The sequence below is a fragment of the Zea mays genome, chromosome 2 (genome assembly GCF_902167145.1).
Source record: "Zea mays cultivar B73 chromosome 2, Zm-B73-REFERENCE-NAM-5.0, whole genome shotgun sequence".
Classification (NCBI taxonomy): domain Eukaryota; kingdom Viridiplantae; phylum Streptophyta; class Magnoliopsida; order Poales; family Poaceae; genus Zea; species Zea mays.
In genome coordinates, this window is record NC_050097.1 from 51,907,531 (window position 1) to 51,929,253 (window position 21,723).

Consider the following 21,723-nt stretch of genomic DNA (forward strand, 5'->3'; position numbering starts at 1 on the left):
CTAACCAAAAGTCTTGTGAAGAGTTTAGCAGGGTGATGACGCAGAAATTCGAGATGTCGATGATGGGCGAGTTGAACTACTTCCTTGGGTTCCAAGTGAAGCAACTCAAGGACGGCACCTTCATCTCCCAAACGAAGTACACGCAAGATCTGCTAAAGCGGTTTGGGATGAAGGACGCCAAGCCCGCCAAGACTCCGATGGGGATCGACGGACACACCGACCTCAACAAAGGAGGTAAGTCTGTTGATCAAAAAGCATACCGGTCAATGATAGGTTCTTTGCTTTACTTATGTGCTAGTAGACCGGATATTATGCTTAGCGTGTGCATGTGTGCTAGATTTCAATCCGATCCTAAGGAATGTCACTTAGTGGCGGTGAAGCGAATTCTTAGATATTTAGTTGCTACGCCTTGCTTCGGGCTCTGGTATCCAAAGGGGTCTACCTTTGACTTAGTTGGATACTCAGACTCCGACTATGCTGGATGTAAGGTCGATAGGAAGAGTACATCGGGGATGTGCCAATTCTTAGGAAGGTCCCTGGTGTCATGGAACTCTAAGAAACAAACCTCCGTTGCCCTATCCACCGCTGAGGCCGAGTACGTTGCCGCAGGTCAGTGTTGCGCGCAACTACTTTGGATGAGGCAAACCCTCCGGGACTTTGGCTACAATCTGAGCAAAGTCCCACTCCTATGTGACAATGAGAGTGCTATCCGCATGGCGGAGAATCCTGTTGAACACAGCCGCACAAAGCACATAGACATCCGGCATCACTTTTTGAGAGACCACCAGCAAAAGGGAGATATCGAAGTGTTTCATGTTAGCACCGAGAACCAGCTAGCCGATATCTTCACTAAGCCTCTAGATGAGAAGACCTTTTGCAGGCTGCGTAGTGAGCTAAATGTCTTAGATTCGCGGAACCTGGATTAAATTGTAGCATACATGTACTTATGCTTTTGATCATGTTCCTTTTTGCATTTTGTTGCTTATTATGGTGCTCAAGTTGTACAAACACTCCCTGGACCTCACAAGTCCGTTGCAAAGTTATGCACATGTTTAGGGGGAGATGTGTTACAACTTGACCCTTTGAGACTAACCATGTGCTTGAGTTTGGTAATTTAGTCTCGAAGGAGGATTGAAAGGGAAAAGGTGGACTTGGACCATGAAAGACTTCCACTGCACTCCGATGAGAGGGTAACTAATTCCAAGTTCATCTCATGAAATCTTATTGCCATTTGCTCTTAACTGAAGATCTTGGTGAGGCAATGGGGTTAGAAGGCCAAGATTAATCCCGTTTTGGTGCTTGATGCCAAAGGGGGAGAAAATAAAGGCCAAAGTGATAAATGGATCAGCTACCACTTGAGAGATTTTGAAAATAGTAGAATAGAGTTTTTGTGAGTTTTTGTTTTGTCAAAAGCTTTTATTGTCTCTATTGTCAAAAGTTGACTTCTTGTGGGGAGAAGTGGTGATTATGGGAAATAGGGGGAGTTTTTGAAATCTTTGATCAATCTCTTTTGGAATGACTCTCTTTATGCTTCAACATGTGTGTTTGACTTAGAGATAGAGATTTGAGTTTGATTTGCAAAAACAAACCAAGTGGTGGCAAAGGATGATCCATATATGCCAAAATTGAATCAAAACCAATTTGAGTTTTTATTTGAAGTGATTTTGCACTTGTTCTAGTTGCTTTATGTTGTGTTGGCATAAATCACCAAAAAGGGGGAGATTGAAAGGGAAATGTGCCTTTGGGCCATTTCTAAGTATTTTGGTGATTGAATGCAAACACAAGTGCTTAAATGTGAAAATATGCCCATGGATGAACAAAGTGCAAATCACAAGTTAAGGTATGTTTCTAAGCCTTAGTACATTGGTTTTGTGTACTAATATTCTTGTCTAAGTGTTAGAAACAGAAAGAAGAAGAGAAGAGAAGACTTGGCTGTATACAGCCAAGAGGCTGTTTCGGTCTGGGGCACCGGACTGTCCGGTGGTGCACCGGACAGTGTCCGGTGGTGCACCGGACAGTGTCCGGTGCGCCAGGCTGCCTCGGCCGAAGAGGCCGCTCTCGGGTTTTTCTCCGGCGACTTCGGCTAAAATTCACCGGACTGTCCGGTGTGCACCGGACTGTCCGGTGAGCCAACGGTCGGCCGGGCCAACGGTCGGCCGCGCGATCGGCGCGTGACACGTGGCCGAGCCAACGGTCGGAAGGAAGCACCGGACTGTCCGGTGTGCACCGGACTGTCCGGTGCGCCAGATCTGCAACGGTCGGCAACGGTCGGCTTCGCCGTTTATGGAAATAAATCGGGCACCGGACAGTGTCCGGTGTGCACCGGATTGTCCGGTGCGCCCGACGACAGAAGGCAAAGATGGCCTTCCAGATTTGTTCTCAACGGCTCCTAGCTGCCTTGGGGCTATAAAAGGGACCCCTAGGCGCATGGAGGAGTACACCAAGCATTCCTACAACTCTTCTAAGCACCAAGACATCAATCTCACGCATTCGTTTCATTGTGATAGCATATAGAGCTCTTGTGGAGTTGTGAACTCTTTGTGTTGCGTTGCGAGCTCTTGTTGCGACTTGTGTGCGTGTTGTTGCTCTGATTTTCGAGTCTTGTGTGCGTTGCTCATTCCCACCTTACTCCGTACTTCTTTGTGAACTCAATTGTAAGGGCGAGAGACTCCAAGTTGTGGAGATTCCTCGCAAACGGGAAAAGATCAAAGGAAAGGAAAACACCGTGGTATTCAAGTTGATCATTGGATCACTTGAGAGGAGTTGAGTGCAACTCTCGTCCGTTGGGACGCCACAACGTGGAGTAGGCAAGTTTTGTACTTGGCCGAACCACGGGATAACCACCGTGTCAACTCTGTGATTGCCTTCTTGTGGTTATTGGGTTTTGACTCCTCTCTAGCCACTTGGCCATACTTGTGCTAACCCTTAACAAGTTTTTGTGGCTTAAGTATTGAAGTTTTACAGGATCACCTATTCACCCCCCCCTCTAGGTGCTCTCAGGGAGCAACAAGAACGTCGTTAAGGCAGAATGGTCCAGGAAGAACTGATGCACCTACTGAGGTGACCGGGAGGGTGGAACCGTTGCCGACGACGATGGAGGAAGGATGTGAGGGGTGCGGTGGTTGGGAGTGAAATAACGAACTAGTTGTGGGGGTAGTGTGGTAGGAGGCCCCGGAGTCAACCACCCAATCGACGGGAGAAGGAGACAGAGGGAAGGCCGCAGGGTGCGCGGAAAGAGCTAGAGGAGGAGCGCTGGCGTGGTTGCTAGGAGGCGAGGGGGACAAAGGGGGCTCGATTGCCAGGGAGGCGATCATTGTACGAGGGAAGACAAGGGGCCCGGACACGTGATGACCGGCCGTGGGATGGATTTCAACACAGTCACGGAGGACAGGGCTCATGGCGTGATCGAAGGCCACGAAGGTGCCCTGGACAAACTGACCATCGTGGAGGAGGACACGCACGGTGAGCCCGGCGAAAGGGGGTGAAGCCATGAGAGAGTGGAGAAGTGAATGGCGAATGGTGTGGCAGAGGGATGAGCTGCTCACAAGTCACAAGCAGACAACTAGACGAGCAGGGCAACGCTGAGACGTGCGGCCAAGCAGGAAGCAGCGACAGCGGAGCGTCGGAACGGGCGGCTGGAGCGACGGAGTTTGCCGAGTCCGAGGCTCCGAGCGGCTGGAGCGCCGGCAGGAGCGACCTGCGGCCGAGCGGGCAGCTGGCAGCCTCCGGACAGCGGGCGACCTCCAGGCGCTTGGGGGCGTCGCAGGGTGGCTGGCGTCGGAGCCCGGGAGGACCTCGTGCAACAGCGCCCCGGGGAGCCGCGCCTGAGCGGGCACGCCTGCGTGAAGACGACGAGCAGGGCAGCGCTGCTGCAGGGAGGGGACCGGGCGCGGCAGAAGGGGCCGGCGACCTGGCGGGGACGGCGCGGCCCAGGCGCGACTTCACCAAGCGACGGCTGGGGTGCTGGCGCGAGCTCGCTCCGGCGGCACCTGGACGCAGGGGCAAGCGAGGCCAGCAGAGAGGGCGCGCGGCGGGATCTGCAGCAGGGTCGGGGCCAGCACAGGGCGGGCGCGGGCCAGGGCGGGGTCGCCGGAGAGGGGAGTGACGACCGGCGGCTGGCTGGAAGGGAGGGAAGAGGGGTGGCGGCTGGTGTGGGAGTCAGCCGGCGGCTTGGAGGAAAAAAAACAGTGTGGCTCTGGTACCAAGTTAGAATGTGAACCCTAACCCTAACAGGGGTTGGGTGATATATTAATAGGCTGAGTAAACTGGGCCAGACCCATTATAGAGGGATGAGATGGTCATTACACGGGGAAGACCCCAAACCCTAAGGGGGTATTCTAACAGTCAATACGACCGACGTGACCCAACCAACACTTGCTGAGCTCACCACTGTCCCGTCCGCGCGCATGCCCCGGCTGCTAGCGACGGTGCTCGCTCTTCCACGCCACCCACTACTTGTCCGGGACGGGCAATTAAGGAACCTAATCGAAGAAGAAACCATACTGATTCTACCTTCTTTTTTTTCCCCAACAGTTCAGGCAACGGCGTGTGTTCTTTGACATGGCTTCTCTCTCTTTCATTTCAAACAAACAGATGCTACGAGATTTGCAGATTTGTTTTCGTTACTAGTACTAGAGGACATGGAAACTAATAGTAACAAAGGCAAAAGGAATTTGAAAACGGGAGAAACCTTATTAACATGGGCTACCAAATTAACCGGCAGAGAAATACTCCCGTTTTGGCCAAACTAACGCAAAAGGTTAGTACTCCTATAACACCGAGTGGAAAGCACGACAGCAAGCTCAAACGGCCTTTCACATTAATAATAACCGTGTCTTACTCTTACTCACCGATCAGCGGTCAGGCTTACAACCTAATTAACGGTGGGACACAGACTACGCGAGTGCGACGCATCCCCATCCCCATTCACCTCACCAGCACGTCAAAGCAGCTGCTGCTTCAGTATCAGCGAGCTCAGCAGCAGCTCACCGTCACCGGTGAGAAGTGAGCCGATCGATCAGACGGGCCTTGGCCGGAGCGCGGCAGTCGCGTGACCGCGTCCGCGTGCACGAGCGGTAGAGGCTGAGCACGGCGAGCCAGTCGGTTAGAGTGGCGGCCAGCGCCGGCGGCCGCCTGCGCCGCCGCGTGGCCTTGGCGCCGTCGGCGGCGGAGGAGGAGAAGGGCCCGTCGGCGGCGCCGACCTTGCTGGAGAGGAGGGAGGGCGGCAGCGGCAGCGGCAGCGCCGCCGCCGCCGCCGTCTTGGCCTTGCCGCTGGCGCGTGCCGCCTGGCGCGCGGGCGTCTTGGGGATGCCCGGGCGGTGCTCCCAGGAGAAGGGCACCGCGGAGGCGCGCAGCGGGGAGAGGAAGCGGTGGTGGAACGGCGAGGGCGCCGGCGAGAAATACGGGAAGGAGAAGGAGAGGCCGGAGGACGACGACGAAGAGGAGGCGGACGTGGCGACCGCTGAGGATGAGGAAGAGGACGTCGACGGAAGGAGCAGCCTCCGTCGCCGGCGAGTGGCGACGGCGGGGGGCGCCGGTGGTGGGGTTGAGGAGGGGTTGGGCATTGCTGTGCAGCCTGTGCCGTGCCCGTGCGGCCGTGCGTTTCTTCTTGGTGTGGTCGTCAGGCAGAGGAGAGAGAGACACAGCGCTGGAGTCAGTAGAGGCGCAGCGCCCGGCGGGAGGGGAGAGCTGCGTTGGGCCTTTTTATGGTCGTGCGGCTCCAGTTTCATGTCGGTAATTTCCTGTATCTGAGACATCGGATTAAGGCCGTAAAAGTGTACTGGTTTTTGAGGAACAGAAGTCCTTCAAACTCTGGATTCGAATTCCTAACAACTTTGTCGTACTACTAGTGACCAAAGTATACAGTGCGTACGTAGTTAGGCAAGAATGCTACGACGACGACGGAACGAGAGGGCATGTTCACGTTCTTAACTAGACCTCTTTTTTTTCTTCTGTGCAGACCGAAACAATGCGGCCGACCCAGACACGCGCGCGTTAAGAATTTAGCCATTTCCAGGTTTATTTAATATACGAATTTTATGATAAAATATGTGAAGATTTATATATGTATATATAACACTGCTATTATGTTAATATAGCCGTTTTCGAATATTTATCGTCCGCTAGTTTAATTTTGAACTAAAATATGACAAATAAAAAAGAAAGACAAATAAAAAAGAAAGGAAGAAGTAGTTTAAAAAAATAGAGATTAGAATATATCTAGTAAAGAGACTAGGTTCAAGATACTGATGGTTTTATTCACACGAGTTAATATTATGTGTTGCTCGAAGTATAGACCATAGTAAGTGTAGAGAGATGTCCATATGATGAAGAGAAAGAAAACAATTCGAGATAGCACCAGAAAGAAGACGACGGTCAGCGAGCAGGCGTGAAGACGTCCTCATAAAACTGATTGCTCGCCCACGCGAGCAAGTGCCTCTAATACGGACTGTAGTTTTAGATATCTGCTCTCCCGACTATCTGTACTGATATGTTATCGTAGATAAACACGCAACGAAGATATAAGAAACCACTATTTTGGCGTTGAGAACGAGCACCCAATTTCCATCTATGGAACCCACGCGCCACACTCTTTCCCATGTCGCGGTTCACTGGTCGTGTCGTCGCGTCCACATTTTATTACGGCAACACAACAAAAAATTAGCGTTGAAACTTATTTAGAATGGATTAATTTTTTAAATCAAACACCCCTTAGACGATTAAGGATTATTCTGATGTTTCGGAATTCGGATGACTCTACCATCTGGAGGAACATCCCAAAAATTACCTAGATGGCAGCATGCCGGACGGGGCGGGCAGCGTGAGGTAGAGCTACTCCAACAACCAGCTAGCAGTCCCGTAATTACGATTTTCGTTGTGTTTGCTGTGCCGTGCGGGCCAGCGTCACCGTACCTACTAATTAAAAAGTCCCTCGGTCCTAAAATATAATTTATTAATAACTAATTACGTAGTCATTAACTAACATATGAATGTAGTTTGCGTGTATGTCTATACTCGTTATTATTTGAATGAACGTAGATAGAAAAAATAGGCTAGAAAAAACTATATTTTGGGACGGAATTGTGATATTTTGGTGGCAAGATTTTGCTGTTGAAATTATACATCGCAGGCTCGAGACAAGTGAAGGGCTTTAGATTGTCTCTAGTAGCTACTCTATCACATTCTCTATCTTATCCTATATATTTCAAATTTTACTCTGTAATTAATGTCATCTATAGTATAAATCCTCTAATTTACACTATCTACTAAGGATAGTCTCAGGCCAGCCAAAAATTCGGGTACCGTTTCCTTTTTTTTTCTCCAGTGGTAGGCGATATTTGGGTTTGGGTTTTTTGAATAAAATACCTACGTTAACCGTCCATCTCAAAGTCCATTAGGTAGTGTCTGTTCTTCTTTACGCGCCGTTGATAACCATTCATTCTGCAGAACGAGAATATACTCTCTCTCTCTCTCTCTCACACACACACACACACAAAATCACTGCTTCATTTGGTTTGGTACGAATGCTGAGTTTTCCCTAAAAAAGATAACTAGCTAGAAACGTTTGGCCCATCCGAACGACATTAGTTATACCATGCGTGATGCTTTGGATCAAACCGTGTGGCCGGCCGACGACGGTAGTCGGTAGGAAGGCCGAATTCTGTAGAAAAGAAAGCAATAAACCGCACAGTGGTAGAACTCTCTTGAAGATGAGGAAGACCGCGCGCGGCGGGCAGTAGGTGCCACGTCGTCGGCTCGCCCGGCAGTGTTCGTGACAGCCGCACTCGCCCCCGCGCGCGTCACCGTCACAGGTATTCGATCGGCACGAGGTCGACAGCCACGCCGCCACGGTCTCGCTACCGCCGCCGGTGCAAAGTGAGGTGGAGTGGAGCTTACGGTGGTACTGGGAACCGCCGGAACCGAGGAAGAAGACAAGGACAACAATAGCACACTGCGTGCGAGCCGTCTTGCGTTATCTTTGTTGTGTCCTTTGGGATGTGACTGTTACGTACTTTCACCTGATGCCGCACTTTCACCCTTTACGCTTCCCCGCGAGATTGGAGATCCATTTTACTCGACACGGACGCGGCCGGCCCGCAACACGCTGCCGGCATATATTCTCATTCCGATTTCTGACCTACATACGCACGCCACACAGTGGTTGTGGTTGGGGGCACACACGATGTCTCTAACCAGCATTAATTAAATAAACGGCTCACAGAGATTTGAGAGTGCCAAAGCAAAGCACTCCTTCGATAGAGTATCGATATAATTTCAAGTGGATTATTTGGTAACGTAGTATGGATGTCTAGTTTTACTTAGTCTCTTTATTATCGATAAAGAAACGTTGTGGTAACTTCGAGGCATGTATGCGGGTCATCTTTTATAAAGACATAGTTGAATAATCTAAATGCACATTTATAATGCCGCTCGATGTTATCTGCTGGATCTTGCAAGCGTCCAAAACAAAGAAAGAAAGAGCAGTGAAATTGAGTACTCCTGGTTCTCCGATAATTGGAGGCATCGCGCGGTTCTGTTTGCTACTAGCTAGCAGTGCGTTAGGTGGCAGCATAACATCGAGTAATGCTGTGTGCCTGAGACGAGGAATGTGTACGGAACAGAGGGACGGTGTATACGGATGGCCACGTACGAGGAAAGGAGCAAGCAGACACCAAGTACATGAAACTATGGAGCCTGTCCAGCATCTTACGAAAGCTAGCAGCCTCTCAATAATAATTAATCTCAAGGGCGGCTTGAGTTATACATTCAGCAAAAAGAAAAGAGAGAGAGAGCACTACTGTTCTGTCATGGCCAAGATGAAACCAAGGAACCAATCATTACTGGTTGGTGCCGCCGACTCGCCGGCCTAATCTTGAATGATCAACACTTGCTAAATAACAAAGTGCAATTCTCTATATTTTCAAAGTTCCCATTCGACAGAAATGCTTGTTACAGGATATTTACAGCGTGAAGGCGGCAAGCCCCTCCCTTCCACGTTACGGAGAGCGGAGAGGGCGTGCGCACCTTACGGATGCAACGTTCGTTCGAGCGGGGCATTGTGATTAGCAGCACACCCAACACACACAGCGGCCTTCCCTCCTTGGTTTGTTTCTGTGGATCCTTCATTGTTCTTTCTGTGCCACCGGAAACAGTTGCAGTACTTTTGTCCTGCAGGCACCACAATTTCAGAAAAAAAGTTGCAACTGTTAACGTCAGCCACCTAAATGTAACAGTGACAGAGAACCCAAAACAGAAGGAAGGAATATGGGGTTGTTGTTGTTGACCATATGGGGCTCGCTACTTGGAAGAAACTGAATAGCACTGATTTTCATATCTTGCACGATTGACAGGTTGGGGGGGGGGGGGGGGGGGGGGGGGTTCTTACGTCAGTCGCTTTGCGACAAAGAACACAGGTATTCTTTGTAGTTTCCCTTCGTGTGCAGGTTTCAGTGCATCAATTACTTGCTCAGCTTGAGTGCCTGCGGCAGTCAAGACAAACTGGAAATGGAAAGGGTGTCAAGTTGGAACTCAGAATTTGTTGTGTAGTAAACAATTGTAAAATCAGTCAAAGCACTCTTTTCCAAAGCATCTAGGCACTATGTAACAAAAACTTTAAATTGATCAAGGACATGTATCTCAAAAAGCTCCTGCTCCAGGGCAAGATGAGGAAAGCTGAGATAGCATAATAAGTGTCCATGGCTTGCTCTCTTCTTCACATACACAAATCTGATATTCCACCCAGTTCAGGACTAGTATTCTTTTGGTCATGTTTTCGAACTGGTTTGTACAGTTAGGGTGCTGTGTGAGTGGGCGTGGTGTGGGTGTTGTAAGTCTGGCCTTAGCTAGACAGATTTGTCCCTTTCCTTCTTAATGAAATGACACGCAGGTCTCCTGCGTTGTTCGAAAAAATAGGACTAGTATTCTCTCTTTTTTTTTCTGAAAGTTCAGGACTAGTATTTTGAGACAGGTACAGTGTGCAATCACCATATGCCATACTTCTTTCATAATGATTAATAAATAACCACATGCAGACTTCTGATTTTTGTTAATTGCCAACAGGGAACTAGATAACAGGAAAAAAGGGCAGCTAGAGGTACTGTAGAACAATTGTGCACGTTTGGCAAAAAAGCAATTGCACAAATTAAAACTATAGACTGACAATTCTTAGTTCTCAAATGTAATGCTCCAAAAAAAAACATATAAAATTTAGAAAAAAAGGAACCCTGACTGAAATGTGCTAAACCGTACCAACGGATAAAGTATAGCCAGAAACCCATAGCTTATAAGAGGAGAGAAGAAGAAAATTGGAAGGACGCATGGAGCACCTACATAGGAAAAACAAATAACATGTCAGAATAACACAAAAAACCAGCTTGTAGCTAGCATATAGTTTATTGAAGAATATCAAGAAATGACATGATAGTGATAAGTGAGCAATTTTACAGAAAAACAACAGTGCCCCCTAACGTATGATGGATGTTCTCCAAATTACAGCAAGAATATGGTTTTAAATGGTTCAGAACCTATTAGACAAGTGGTTGGCTATTTACATTTGGAAATTATAGTGCAATGGTTTCGTTTGATGCATATTAAGCGCTACTATGTTTTCATGTGTGAAGCAAGCTGAACTCGCAATCAATATTTAGTAATCTATAATCACAGAAACTTTCCCATAACAAGCTGAAAGTGCAGATTCTTCTTTCCATGAACGTACCCACACACATGTAAAATGAAACAAGTTATTTCACACCGACAAAATGTGCATAAAAAAGCTGTTGATAGCATGCAAAATATGTAGTTGTAACTATAAAACAAAGTTTGATCACTCTTTATATCAATGAGATAACAATAAGACCACCGATGTGACCAAATCCTATTCAACAAAATGCCAAGTGAAAAGAAGCAGTTTAATACCACAAATCTGTATTACTCCAATAACTAGACTAAAGAAAAAACAGCATATCATACGACATCACCAATCAGAGCATAAATTGCCAACATACCAAATCCAGCAAAGAACGCCCAGTTTGATTCAAAGAAATCAAGCCTCTCATGCAGACTCACTGCAAAGAAGTTCCACTTGTACCTGGAAAAAAGGTTTATCGAAGTTCAAGATAATAGAACCATACAAGTAGCTCTGCAAATGCATGACACATCAAAAAACAATAGCTAGGAGAATGCCGAATAACATTCAAGTGTGCTTACTCAAAGCAGTAGTAGGCATACATCAATGACAGGAGCAGGAAGTTCATTGCCTTGCCAAAGTAAGGTATGTAACCAATCACTGAAACCTACATATGCAAATATATAAGAATTACTAACTGACAAGCCAAGAAGACCAGGAGAAACAAAGTTCAAATAGATATGAAATGTGGAACTGGTTATCCAGTGGCACATGCGGGAAAGATAGAATCATCAATCATACCTCAACAAAGAAAATGGTTAAAAGAAGAATTGAATAGACTTGTTCCCCAATACCAAGTGCAACCCTAATATAAAAATATCAGCAAACAGAGATGCAATTAGGCACGAACAAGTTCTACATGAATACAACTACCTGTCAAATCCTTCAGGCTGCTCTTTTGTTTCAGTTATGTTGTGAGCATCCAGTGATTGAGTCAAAACTAGGCTCTTACTTTTCACAACATCCAATGCATGCTTGGCAATGTCATTATACCTGGCATAAAATGTTCCACATCACAAAATGGATAAAAGCATGCTCCCTTGTTCAGTCTCGGAGTTATACATAATTTGAGGATAATACGATGAGAATCCGTACCTGTAACAACAAATGAGTTCAGCTCAAATACAATCCAGGTTTGCTTTTATGCGTTGTTAAAACCTAACTAGGCCACACTTGTTTTTTAAAAAATTTTGCAACAACCAACAACACTCATTTTTTCGGAGCAATAAGATGAGAAATCATAGACGGATCAATTGTACCCGCCTGCTGCAAACATATAATTCAATCCAACATTTGCTAAATACGTATCTCAGAAAGTAAATAGCAAACTTATGCACAGGAAAACCTATTCTGATCATGTTACTCCACAAATCTATATTCTACAGGAAGGTACAAGATAATAGTAGATTTAAAAACATCGACAAGGTTATCAAGAAATGTCCTACAACTTATTGTGCCATGGTGCACCGAAATACAAACTTTCAACTGGTTATGATAGGGATCTTTTATGGTTTGCTGGATGGAATATTGGACACATAGTTGCTAGAGTGAACATATTAATGTGTTAATAAGAGAAAATGGGTAGTCTTTAAACTAGAAATTGTAAGCATCAATGGCTGACAATCCCACTACTAACTGAAAGTGTACTCATGGGCAAAAAATATGTCTGGCAGTATAAGGAAAGTTAGAGACCATGAATGGAAAAGGATTAAACATACCAAATCGTACTTAATATGAAGCTGAAGACATAAAGTGGATAAAACCAAAATACCTGAAATAGATGTTTAGTTATGTAAAACAAAAATGTAAATATTAAGCAGTACATAAATATCCAAAGAAAATATTGTAATAATAAGAACATACGTATTATGGTGCTGATGCCACATGTACAAATGTATCATATAAAGTACTGCATAACATGATAGTCACAGTATGTATTATTTTTAGAGGAGTTGGTAACAGTAAGATGATAGGTATTAGATAGTTTGTCCCAAGGGATCATGCAAGCTAGTGGTGGAGTATTATGTTCATGGAAAACTTTGCAGCATATGGAGAGACAAGCATGTCACAAGAAAAACAAGGCTTAGTGAAGCTTTATATATGATGTCAGATAATTATTTGTGAACCTCTATTGCTAGGGAAACAACATGTTTTCCTACATGATGAATACTTATGTGTGTTATTGCAAAGATAAACAACAGCCGCTAGATTGTTTTAATACTAGTATTTGTTACTCCATATATGTTTCTAAAATAATAGATAGACTCAGTGCTAGAGGCTCCCATATGAGTAGGGTCTAAAGAAGGGATAAACCAGGGGCTCCCGTATGTTTCTAAAATGTCAATAATCTAAATATCGTTTTCACATTAGCTAGCACCAACAATCATGTGATGCCAAAGCCAATAACTTATTATTGGATGGACTAGGAGAGACTTGAAACTGGAGAGTTATTTGCAATGACGAAAGCAGAGAAAATTTATTTTTAAAATAAAACAAAATAGCAGCACGTAACAAGTAGCACTTACATAAAAAATCTCAACAAGGCCGGAGCGCAAGAATGAATAGATAGATACGGCTGCCCTGTGTTCACAAAGATGTCCTGCTGTTTGATTGCATCGCTCAGGTAGTATCCACAGTAGAGTTGGAATGACCACCGATGTAAGTGTAAGCAAGCTATGAAGCACAAGAAATATTTAAATGGTATTCACAAGAAAGAAGTAAAGAACACAGAAGAGCTAAGGAGGAACATTCAGAGAAATATCAGCAGAGAAGTGCTGGCATGATATGCATAATATAATCTCCTCAAGCTTAAGAAATTGTAATTGGACAACTGAAGTGATAGAGAACTAAGACAAATCAAAAGCCCACTATGCTCTGTGACTCCGAATAGCACATCAAACTCCATCCAGTCCACTTTGCTATTTCATCGTGCAAACCTACATCCAAATGCATGGCGGCATTCTAACCACAGAGCATTTTACTGATATTTGCCATGCTACACATGTAGTTTCAGTACACATGACAACTAAGAACAACACTTAAGAGCAAAAAATTGTGACACCCTGCTCACATGCTCTAATAATTCTAAGTCTTCCACACACCATAGTAACAAAAAATACAAAATTCAATCGAGGATCAAAATCAATTACGAACGACGGTACCTCCCAAGGAAGATAAGCCCGTTCAGCAGGAAGCACTGTGCAATCCTGATGGATAGTGCCCTCGAGCTGCATCCGACAAGAAATCGACAAGGTCATACTAACGAACAGGTAATCAAAGCTTCGAGCTGGTTGAGAGGACGTTAATTTGGCCCACCAAAAGTCAAATAAGATCAATACAAAATCGAGAGAGAAGAAGGTATGGACAGAGGCGGAGGACCTGGCGCAGAAGGAGACAACGCGGTGGAGGCGCGCGGCCTGGAAGAAGCCGGCGAGCCAGAGCACCGCCGCCGGCCTCGCTTGCGAGGCAAGCGACTCCATCGGCGAGGAGAAGGGGAAGCGTCTCACCTTTGGATTTACTTCGCGAGCATGATTTATTTGATCGGCAATCATCCGACTCTTGGATTCGAAGTATCTGAGCCAGAAGGCGTATTCCATAAAATACGGTGTTCTTCATTGAAAACGGTTTTATAATGGCCAACGGAGACGTATTCTGCTATTTCCTCTCTGGGCCGGGCCTCCTCGCTAGGAACCAGGCAGGCGGCAGCCCTAGTCTGGCCCGCTCAAGCTCCAGTGAAGCACATCGTCGAAGAGAAATTTGCTATTTTGCCACTCTCAATTTTGCCTGCGTTATGCCATCCCGTGTCTATGACTGGTGGGACCGTCTGTGTCTATGATTTGTGGGTCCGATGGTATACTGGCGAAACCCACAAATGATAATGGCAAAATTGACAATGCTCATCGTCGAAGGCCCGACCGCAACAAATCACACCGAATCACCCTCTCGCCCACCAGGCCACCACCACACCACACCACACCACACCACCGGCGGCGGCGGCGACCCAGTCGAGAACACGAAGGCGATGGCGACAGCGCTGAACCGCGGGCTCCGCCTCCTCGCCGCCGGCGCCGAGGCGTCCAAGCCAGGCAAGCACCCCTACAATCCCGCATCACTTCGCCTTGACCTCTCACCCTGGGGCGATTAGGGTTGCTCCGGCGCGTTTAGCTTAGTCTGGGTGTTAGTTTTCGGTTGGTCGCGGTGGCGTGGATGTGTGATGTGGTAGATCCGTCGGTTCCTCGGATAATAGTTTCGATCGCATGATGAAATGGTTGTGATGGTCCCAATATTTCGGGTCCGAGATTTTCCGCGCTCTGCTGTGATTTTTCTTTGGATCGGGCTGTGAGTTCAGTCTGTATGCTTATGTTTAGTGAATCAGGAGAAGCACTGTATTCACGTTTTCTGCGCTTTGGTCTTACATGTGGTCAATGGTTAGCCTTTGGCCATAGATTGAGAATTGATGAGTTTGCAGCGTCTGATTACACAGGAATGAGCGAAAACCGATGATCAGTGAACAGTTGAACGACCACTCTGGATACTTTTGTATCGTTGCAATTAACCAGTGCGAAAGAACACTGTTTCTTGTGTTTGATGTGTCATTACACGTGCTCACCAATGTCATAAATAGAGTTCGTTTCTTGTGTGTTTTAAAGAAGCTTGTATCAATTTGTGTGAGGTTTTGTGTCCAGTTTCATTGTCTTGTGGAGGGCCTGATACTCTCTCTGTCCACATGAGTTTGTGCTTTTGGGTTTGTCCTAAGTTAATAACTATCAACTTTGACCGGTTATACCAGATGTTTCATAAGATTTTATAGCATAAAAGTAAAATTACTAGATTCATCATGACTTGAACTATCATAATATGTAATTCTTTAAGTTTATAGTAATTTAATCTTATATATATTGTTGGTCTTGGTAAAAAAGTTTACATAGTTTGACTTATAACAAACCTAGAAAGCCAAACTAGACAAACTCATGTGGACGGAGGGAGTAGGCCTTTGAGGACATACCATTTGTCGCTGCTGGTTGTAGCCAATGATTTCAAGTCGTCCGACTAATCGCGATTAGTAGGGCTAGTCGGTTTTAGTGGAGCGACCAGGGCATTCGACCTGATTAGGTCGGCTAATCGTCCAGTCGTCCGATTAGTCGTTGACCAAGTGCGATTAGTCGTCCAGTTAATGTGTGGACGATTAGTTAGGTTTGGTTGGCTGGTGGCTGGCCTGTTTTTGCTTTGTGCTGGACGTCTAGTAAGTCTGCAACTCTACATCATATGTTATGTAGTGAGTGATGTTCAGTTCATGTTCTGAATTCTTAATTCTGAAATGTGATCTGAGTGCCTGACAATTCTAGTATTCATAATTTCTATGATGTTCTGAAATCTGAATGTTCAATGGTGTTCTGAAATCTGAATCGTCCACTCTCCACTGTCCAGTTCTAGTATTCATATTCGTTTTGTTTGGTAATTTGGTTACTTTGATATTGCCTCCTATATGCTATGCATATATATATATATCAATATTACATTATTACACATATATATAATTATATATATATAGGTCCTGTACCTGTAAATATGCAGGAGGACCAGTAGGGACGACCAGGTCGACTAGGACCAGATTAGTCGACCTAATAATCGTGATTAGTCGCCCAGGTGTCTCGACTAGCTAGTCGAGCGACTTGAAACCATTGGTTGTAGCTAGTGCACTGGCCCATGGTTTAAGCTGTAGCATTGAGCAAACTGTTTTTCACATAGAAGAAGTTAATTGGATTATTTTCTCAGCAATGTTTCTCCAATTCATTAGTTCCTATCATATCAATGCCTTAATGTAAAGAAAACTCCAGTGTTTCATATTTCTTGTCAAATGTTCTTAGATGTGATTCGTAAGGTTTAGGATGTAAAAAGCGACGGTTTCCTACTATCGCAACGACTCGGCGGCCGATTCAATGTTCACGTTGATTTTGGACGGTTTTGACTAAAGTGATTCTTATAGAAATGGGCTGAAAAGCTGGACGTTTGGCAGTCTGCAGCAGAAGCTGAAAAAAAACTGAAACAAATAGGGCCTATGTTTACGTGTGGAGAACCTGAGATGGTGATTGCTGGGACTGAACATTAATGTCTTGTAGTTGTTTGGCTTGTTTACTGGATTGCTGATGTCTGAAATTGTCATCAAATGAAAACGTGAACTTTTCTCTGGTTCATTTAACTCACTTATGGCAAATGATTTAACGCGACGTGTGTATGCATCTGTGTGTTCATCATTTCCTGCTCTTTCCTTATCATCAAATGAAATTATGTGCTCTCTTTTGTTCTGTTCTCCACTTCTCCTTGTATGTCACCCCTGATATCTGATTTTCCTCTTGTGCCTGAGTCAGCTTCTCGTGGATTCCATGCCACCGGCGTGAAGAGAATGGGAGGGCATGGCCATGATGAGCCATACTACATCCATGCCAAGCACATGTATAACTTGCACAGGATGAAGCATCAGGGTTTGAAGGTGACACTCTCCGTGCTGGGAGCGGTTGGCATCGGTGTTGGAGTCCCTGTGTATGCAGTCATATTCCAGCAGAAGAAGACTGCCTCTGGCTGAGATGATGCCTCTCGCTGCCTGCATATGGAGACTTATTTTGAGCGACATTTTTTTGAAGTTAAAAGCTTGGACTTCATCCTATCTTGGTTGTTGCCTGATACTGCATTTTCTTACCATAAGTTGTAACCTCGTTTCTTGCGGTTTGGTGTAGGACACGACTTTTCTGTTAATAATGTTGTGGCTTGAACTTTCCAGGCTGTGGAGATTGGGGAAAACTCAGCGCTGATACCATTTGTTACTTTTCTGTTTCTTGTCATGCTTCTTGTGTTGACTGCTGAGCATGTTTAGCTGGTGTGTTGCCTTTTGAGGTGTCACTTGCTTTTGTATCAGGATGCTTACAATTTAATGGAAATTACTGTGTAGTAGCAAGGGGCTTGACCTGGATCTTGGAAACCAGATCCGCAGATCCTGTGGTGGTCCGTTTGGCAGTACCCTCGCGGACTGGTTTGTTACAAATTAAAATTTGTTTTACGCAACGTTTAGATTATTGGAGTTGAATTTTATTCTAAAATTGTAATTTAAACAAAGATCAATTAAGCTAATATGGTTATATGTGAATATATTTGTATACATTTATGAGATATTTATGTCCTATATTTTTAGGATAGAAAATTGAGTCGAAGAGTGTGCTATAAAAAACTAAAACTTTTTGGGACGGCTTTAGTTTTGCAAAATTTGGTAAAGTTGACGAAGCAGGTCATTAGAAGTTTTAGAAAATTTTGAAACTAAAGTTGCAAACTTTTAAAATTCATTTAGATAAGATATTTTGTTTTTTATTTAGATTAAAACTATTTTTTAAAAACACTTTAAAATTACCTTATATACTATAGCTTCGTAGGACCTAAAACTGTGCCAGACGGTCTATAAGTTGTACAGTAGAAACATATTTTATTGATACATAAATTTATTTCCTATACTCTACCTTATTAATTTAAGATAGGTTTATATCTAAACTTTAGAAAGTGGTGGAATGTTAAATTATAAACAAAATAAACTACTTTATTAAGTAAATTCTAATTTCTCTAAAATAAATAGATTCAAACAACTCATTAGAGAATTAATGAATTCGTATAATATTTGATGTCTGTTTTATATACGGCCTCTTTTAGATCGAGGGAAATTTTCCTGTTTTCTATGTGAAAATAAACTGATTCCTGTGAATTTTTTATATGATTTATGTGAAATTTTTACGTTCCAAAGGAGGTTTACACGTCTAATTCAACGTCATACATTTAAATATAGATATAAAAACAAAAAGCTAAAAATATTATTTTGAAATGGAGTGAGTAGAAACCAAGAGCTAAAAATATTATTTTGGTAGGTCATAGAAGCTACGTTAAGTTTCTTATTTTTAAAAGTTCCGTATTATAGGCTGAATGTCTTTAACCTTCGTTTCCTGGGGATTTTCAAAAACTTCATTTTAGTAACATTAGTATAAAGTTGCTACGGTGCAAGTACGTTCAAATCTTTCTGAGGGACAGATGAGTGTGCATATATGATCTGAAACTAACATAGGGCTCAATTTCTCACAAAAAAATTATTTTTATGCAATTAGCTCTATACATAATAATAAAAAAGGCCACCAAAAATATCTCAGATTCCGAAGAAGGGTAAATGTAAAACCTTTTCTGAATAAACCCCCGGAAAACTAGTCAATTTCCGTTTCCATACTTCCGGCGCGGCGGAGATCGAATCGAGCGCCCGCCACGGCGATGGCGACTAGAGTCCTGCCGCCGGCTCTGCTCTCTTTCATACTCCTCCTGCTGCTCTCGCTCTCAGCCCGCGACACCGTCGCCGCGGGCGAGGATTTCCCACGCGACGGGCGGGTGATCGACCTCGACGACAGCAATTTCGAGGCGGCGCTGGGCGCCATCGACTTTCTCTTCGTCGACTTCTACGCCCCTTGGTGCGGCCACTGCAAGAGACTTGCGCCCGAGGTACGACGAACTTCCGCCGACCTGTGGCTTGCTGCTGGTGGTAGACCTGTGAGATGTGACGCTGACGCGAATTGGGAGTTGGGATACCGTAGGCTCTTTCCGTGGATCTTGGTTTCTGTGTTAGTGCTATGGGAATGGGTTGATTGGGACTCTGGGATTCCTTGTTCTTTGGGTGGGTGGTCCCCAAGAACTCGAGCAGATTAGAGCGAAGTGGGAGAGTACAGAACTTGGTGTTTTTTCAGAATATTTATTCGATTTTTCAACAAAAAATGTTTTTGTTGGGTCATTAAACAAACAGGGAGGTTGTGTGTGACACCACCTGAATTTGGGTACATTAGCTCGTGGAAAAAAACTGATAAGTGTTATTAAGTGCAGTATGTTTGTAAACTCTAAACCCATTAGTAGGTTCTCAAATGGTACGTTTTGCTTACTTAAACTTGCATCAAAGTCGGAACTGCCAGGGAATTGGATTAAGAAAATGAAGTTATGATATTATTCCCTTTTTTGTTGGTGCAGTTAGATGAAGCTGCACCGGTGTTGTCAGGGTTGAGTGAGCCTATTGTTGTTGCCAAAGTCAACGCTGATAAATACAGAAAACTCGGATCAAAATATGGAGTGGAGTAAGTTCTTACCCCCCCCCCCCCCCCCCCCCCCCCCCCAAAAAAAAAAAATTTCAAAAAGTTCTTAGTTCTTACCCCAAAAGTATTTTGGTTTCGCTGGGGGATAGATATTCCTAGATTGGATGCCTAATGCTTATTATTTCCTAAATGCAGTGGGTTCCCTACCCTCATGCTCTTTATCCATGGTGTTCCAATTGAATACACTGGTTCGAGGAAAGCTGACCAGCTTGTCCGCAATCTGAAGAAGTTCGTTTCGCCAGATGTTTCTATCCTTGAGTCAGATTCTGCGATAAAGAACTTTGTTGAGAATGCTGGGATAAGCTTTCCGATATTCCTTGGTTTTGGGGTGAATGACTCATTGATTGCTGAGTATGGAAGGAAATACAAGAAAAGAGCCTGGTTTGCTGTTGCTAAAGATTTCTCTGAGGACATCATGGTAGCCTATGAATTTGATAAGGTTCCAGCACTAGTTGCTATCCATCCAAAGTATAAGGAACAGAGTTTGTTCTATGGCCCATTTGAAGGTAATTGATATCCCTTTTTTGTGTTCATTCATGATTTATTTTTTCTATGTCGATTCTTAGTTTGAAAAATAATTTGGGGCACCTTATACTGTCTTATGTCTATTTAATATAACATACATAGCCTGATAGCCATGTTGCTTTCCCCATAATGCCATAACTGATAGTGTTGTTTTTTGGACATAGAAAATTTCTTAGAAGATTTTGTACGGCAATCCCTTCTCCCTTTGGTTGTCCCAATCAATACAGAGACACTAAAAATGCTGAATGATGATCAGAGGAAAGTTGTTCTCACAATTTTGGAGGATGATTCAGATGAAAACTCTACGCAACTGGTAAAGATTTTGCGATCTGCTGCTAATGCAAACCGTGATTTGGTGTTTGGATATGTTGGAATCAAGCAATGGGATGGGTTTGTGGAGACTTTTGATGTTTCCAAGAGCTCACAGCTGCCAAAGCTACTTGTGTGGGATAGAGATGAGGAGTATGAGCTAGTAAGTAAAGCATCCTCAGTAGTTAATTATATATTTTCTAATACCAGCATCCATATAAAAACCACTGCGTTACTGGCATGTTTCTTACTAGTGATGGCACGGTTTTTCTATCAATGAAGGTATTGCTTTTATAGGTTCCTGTTTGTTTACCCCCATAATTCCCTGAAAAAGTTAATAGTTGATTAAGATAGAAACTGCTACTGTCTCTCTGATAATCATTAAATAAGAATTCATTATTTTATGTATTGAATTTTCCTGGTGAAGGTGGATGGTTCAGAGAGATTAGAAGAAGGTGACCAAGCATCTCAAATAAGCCAATTCCTTGAGGGATACAGAGCAGGAAGAACAACAAAGAAGAAAATCACCGGCCCTTCTTTCATGGGTTTCCTGAACTCTCTGGTCAGCCTGAACTCGCTGTACATCCTTATATTTGTCATCGCCCTTCTGTTTGTCATGGTGTACTTTGCTGGGCAAGATGATACTCCTCAGCCAAGACGAATTCACGAAGAGTGATGAAAGCTTGTTGGGCTTCTTGCACCTAAAGATGGCTAATCTACCGGGAGATTAGCTTTTGTATTAATTGTACAAAAGCTTCAACTGACGCAAGTCGTGAAGAGTGGTTTTGGCAATTTGGCCATTCATGCTGAGTTTCTTCAATCTCTATTGGCGACATCAATTTCTGCATCCTGCCTATTTGTGTTTCTGCTTTGTGCCCTTCAATTTGTTCTTTAATTTAGAGCTTAGAAATTAGCCTCTGCCTGTGTATTCTGGAACCTGCCATTCCAGAGTCCATTTCTGTGAAAATATATTTATTATTATCATACTCTGCTACCGAGCTTTTGTACAATTAATACAGGATATATAGACTGTTCTGGTGCTATGTT

The 21,723-nt window shown here is 44.3% G+C and overlaps 4 protein-coding genes across 5 annotated transcripts; 2 read left to right on the plus strand and 2 right to left on the minus strand.

Annotated features, from left to right (window-relative positions):
* Window positions 1-4,551: 4,551 nt before the first annotated feature.
* LOC103646441 (atrophin-1) lies at window positions 4,552-5,803 on the minus strand. The gene has a single exon (XM_008671173.3). The coding sequence runs from the start codon at window positions 5,754-5,756 to the stop codon at window positions 4,992-4,994; it is 765 nt and encodes a 254-aa protein (XP_008669395.1). The 5' UTR covers window positions 5,757-5,803; the 3' UTR covers window positions 4,552-4,991.
* Window positions 5,804-8,676: 2,873 nt separating this feature from the next.
* On the minus strand, window positions 8,677-14,272 carry LOC100192738 (uncharacterized). Of its 2 annotated transcripts, none has more exons than XM_020547378.2 (11): window positions 14,063-14,267; window positions 13,846-13,911; window positions 13,210-13,357; window positions 12,403-12,455; window positions 11,558-11,677; window positions 11,426-11,489; window positions 11,206-11,291; window positions 11,004-11,086; window positions 10,249-10,325; window positions 9,386-9,498; window positions 8,677-9,168 (listed from the first exon to the last, which is right to left on the minus strand). In XM_020547378.2, the coding sequence occupies exons 1-11, from the start codon at window positions 14,233-14,235 to the stop codon at window positions 9,123-9,125; spliced, it is 1,029 nt and encodes a 342-aa protein (XP_020402967.1). In that variant the 5' UTR covers window positions 14,236-14,267; the 3' UTR covers window positions 8,677-9,122. The 2 variants fall into 2 exon arrangements, with proteins under 2 accessions (XP_020402967.1, NP_001146823.2); NM_001153351.2 differs by having other exon boundaries at window positions 8,897-9,168; window positions 11,227-11,291; window positions 14,063-14,272.
* Window positions 14,273-14,644: 372 nt separating this feature from the next.
* Window positions 14,645-17,631, plus strand: LOC100272991 (uncharacterized). Its single transcript, NM_001147442.1, has 2 exons — window positions 14,645-14,769; window positions 17,053-17,631. Exons 1-2 carry the CDS (start codon window positions 14,706-14,708, stop codon window positions 17,265-17,267), a joined length of 279 nt encoding a protein of 92 aa, NP_001140914.1. The 5' UTR covers window positions 14,645-14,705; the 3' UTR covers window positions 17,268-17,631.
* A 1,290-nt stretch (window positions 17,632-18,921) lies between these two features.
* Window positions 18,922-21,717, plus strand: LOC606416 (protein disulfide isomerase 10). Its single transcript, NM_001112291.2, has 5 exons — window positions 18,922-19,204; window positions 19,721-19,824; window positions 19,978-20,348; window positions 20,532-20,839; window positions 21,104-21,717. Exons 1-5 carry the CDS (start codon window positions 18,980-18,982, stop codon window positions 21,350-21,352), a joined length of 1,257 nt encoding a protein of 418 aa, NP_001105761.1. The 5' UTR covers window positions 18,922-18,979; the 3' UTR covers window positions 21,353-21,717.
* Window positions 21,718-21,723: the final 6 nt, after the last annotated feature.

What these genes read in the sequence shown, in the direction of transcription:
- LOC103646441 (XM_008671173.3), bottom strand. Translation starts at nt 5,756, where the DNA reads ATGTCTCAGATACAGGAAATTACCGACATGAAACTGGAGCCGCACGAC.
- LOC100192738 (XM_020547378.2), bottom strand. Translation starts at nt 14,235, where the DNA reads ATGATTGCCGATCAAATAAATCATGCTCGCGAAGTAAATCCAAAGGTG. An exon ending in TTCATATTAAGTACGATTTG is followed by an intron (nt 11,678 to 12,402) that starts GTATGTTTAATC and finishes ATTTTATGCCAG; the next exon opens with GTATAATGACATTGCCAAGC. An exon ending in TGGCTATACTTTATCCGTTG is followed by an intron (nt 9,499 to 10,248) that starts GTACGGTTTAGC and finishes TTCCATTTCCAG; the next exon opens with TTTGTCTTGACTGCCGCAGG.
- LOC606416 (NM_001112291.2), top strand. Translation starts at nt 18,980, where the DNA reads ATGGCGACTAGAGTCCTGCCGCCGGCTCTGCTCTCTTTCATACTCCTC. An exon ending in GCAAGAGACTTGCGCCCGAG is followed by an intron (nt 19,205 to 19,720) that starts GTACGACGAACT and finishes TTGTTGGTGCAG; the next exon opens with TTAGATGAAGCTGCACCGGT. An exon ending in GTTCTATGGCCCATTTGAAG is followed by an intron (nt 20,349 to 20,531) that starts GTAATTGATATC and finishes TTTTGGACATAG; the next exon opens with AAAATTTCTTAGAAGATTTT.
- LOC100272991 (NM_001147442.1), top strand. Translation starts at nt 14,706, where the DNA reads ATGGCGACAGCGCTGAACCGCGGGCTCCGCCTCCTCGCCGCCGGCGCC. An exon ending in CGCCGAGGCGTCCAAGCCAG is followed by an intron (nt 14,770 to 17,052) that starts GCAAGCACCCCT and finishes TGCCTGAGTCAG; the next exon opens with CTTCTCGTGGATTCCATGCC.